Raw genomic sequence first — 1,340 nt, forward strand, 5'->3', positions numbered from 1 at the left:
ATCTGAGTAAATGGCTAGAAACTATGTATATATTTATTTTTTTTAGAAATATTTATTGTTTATTTGTTAATTTATTTTGATTTGATAGATATGATTTTAAAATGATTATACCTGTAGAGACAATATACCAAATTTTGTCTCTTTCTCATTTAATTTTCTTTTCATTTGTTTTCTTCTGGTAATTTATAATTTTTTTTTCTTTTCTTCTCATTAGCGAAGAGCAATGTAATTTCCATACATGGCAATTTTTTTAATATTATATTCTTTTGTGGTAGTGCCATCATGTCAAACCTTACAAAACTTGAGTTTGTGGCTCTTGCCTTCTTGTAGCTAAGCAAAATAATGAGCTTTTAATGAAAAATCATGAATCCTGTCCAACCGGCTCCACTCCATTCCCGGAAGCAAATATAGTAGTAAATGGACCAACACATGGTCGTGGAGGAGGACATGGACGTGCACAAGGCCGTCGCATTGACCGCGGACGTGGTCATGGTCATAATCGAGGTGGTTCAAATTCCTATTCAAAGAGGGCAAAGAATGATGAGAATCGCAAGAGAAAAACTAGTGGAAGTAATAACCACTCTGAAGACTCGTGTTATCGTTGTGGTGGAAATGGTCATTGGTCACATACCTGTCGTACACCAAAACATTTGGTTGACCTTTATCAAGAATCGCTTAAAAATAAAAGTAAAGGCAATGGAAAAATGCCAAGGGAAGAAACCAATTTTGTTGATGAAGAGGGTGATTCTGATTATGGCAACATGGATGCCACTCATTTGGATATTGCTGATTTCTTTGCTGATCCTAATGGAAAGATTGATCACTTGATTGGTGATGGGAATGTTCAACAATAAATTGCTTTAGTGAAGTTAAATTTCTATGATTTTTTTTCTTTTCATCTTCTTTTATAAAGTTTCTACTTTCAATGTTGTTATTTTTCCAGATTAATAAAATTACAAGTATTTTCCTTTTATTACTTTTGTTTCTTCCCCCTTCTCTTGACTATGTTCCTTGTAACGAAGAATGGCTCCTATTGACGTCAATCATGAAGATTTATGTCTTGTTGACAGTGCAACAACTCATACAATACTTAGAAATAAAAAGTATTTCTCTTCTTTGGTAATACAAGAAGCCAACGTTCAAACTATATCTAGAAGTGCAAAACTGATTGAAGGCTCCAGAAGAGCCAATATATTGTTACCTGGAGGAACAATATTATACATTGATAGTGCATTTTACTCAACTAAGTCTAAAAGAAATTTGTTGAGTTTTAAGGATATCCGCAATAATGGATACCATATCGAAACAACAATTGAGGAAAATCAAGAATATCTTGCTAT

The 1,340-nt window shown here is 33.1% G+C and overlaps 1 protein-coding gene across 1 annotated transcript; it reads left to right on the top strand.

Annotated features, from left to right (window-relative positions):
• The first annotated feature begins 353 nt into the window (after positions 1–353).
• LOC114749803 (uncharacterized) lies at positions 354–854 on the top strand. Its single transcript, XM_028938337.1, has one exon. The coding sequence runs from the start codon at positions 354–356 to the stop codon at positions 852–854; it is 501 nt and encodes a 166-aa protein (XP_028794170.1).
• Positions 855–1,340: the final 486 nt, after the last annotated feature.

Source organism: Neltuma alba, unplaced genomic scaffold (genome assembly GCF_004799145.2).
Source record: "Neltuma alba isolate B1F8T4 unplaced genomic scaffold, ASM479914v2 tig00001012_pilon, whole genome shotgun sequence".
Classification (NCBI taxonomy): Eukaryota; Viridiplantae; Streptophyta; class Magnoliopsida; order Fabales; family Fabaceae; genus Neltuma; species Neltuma alba.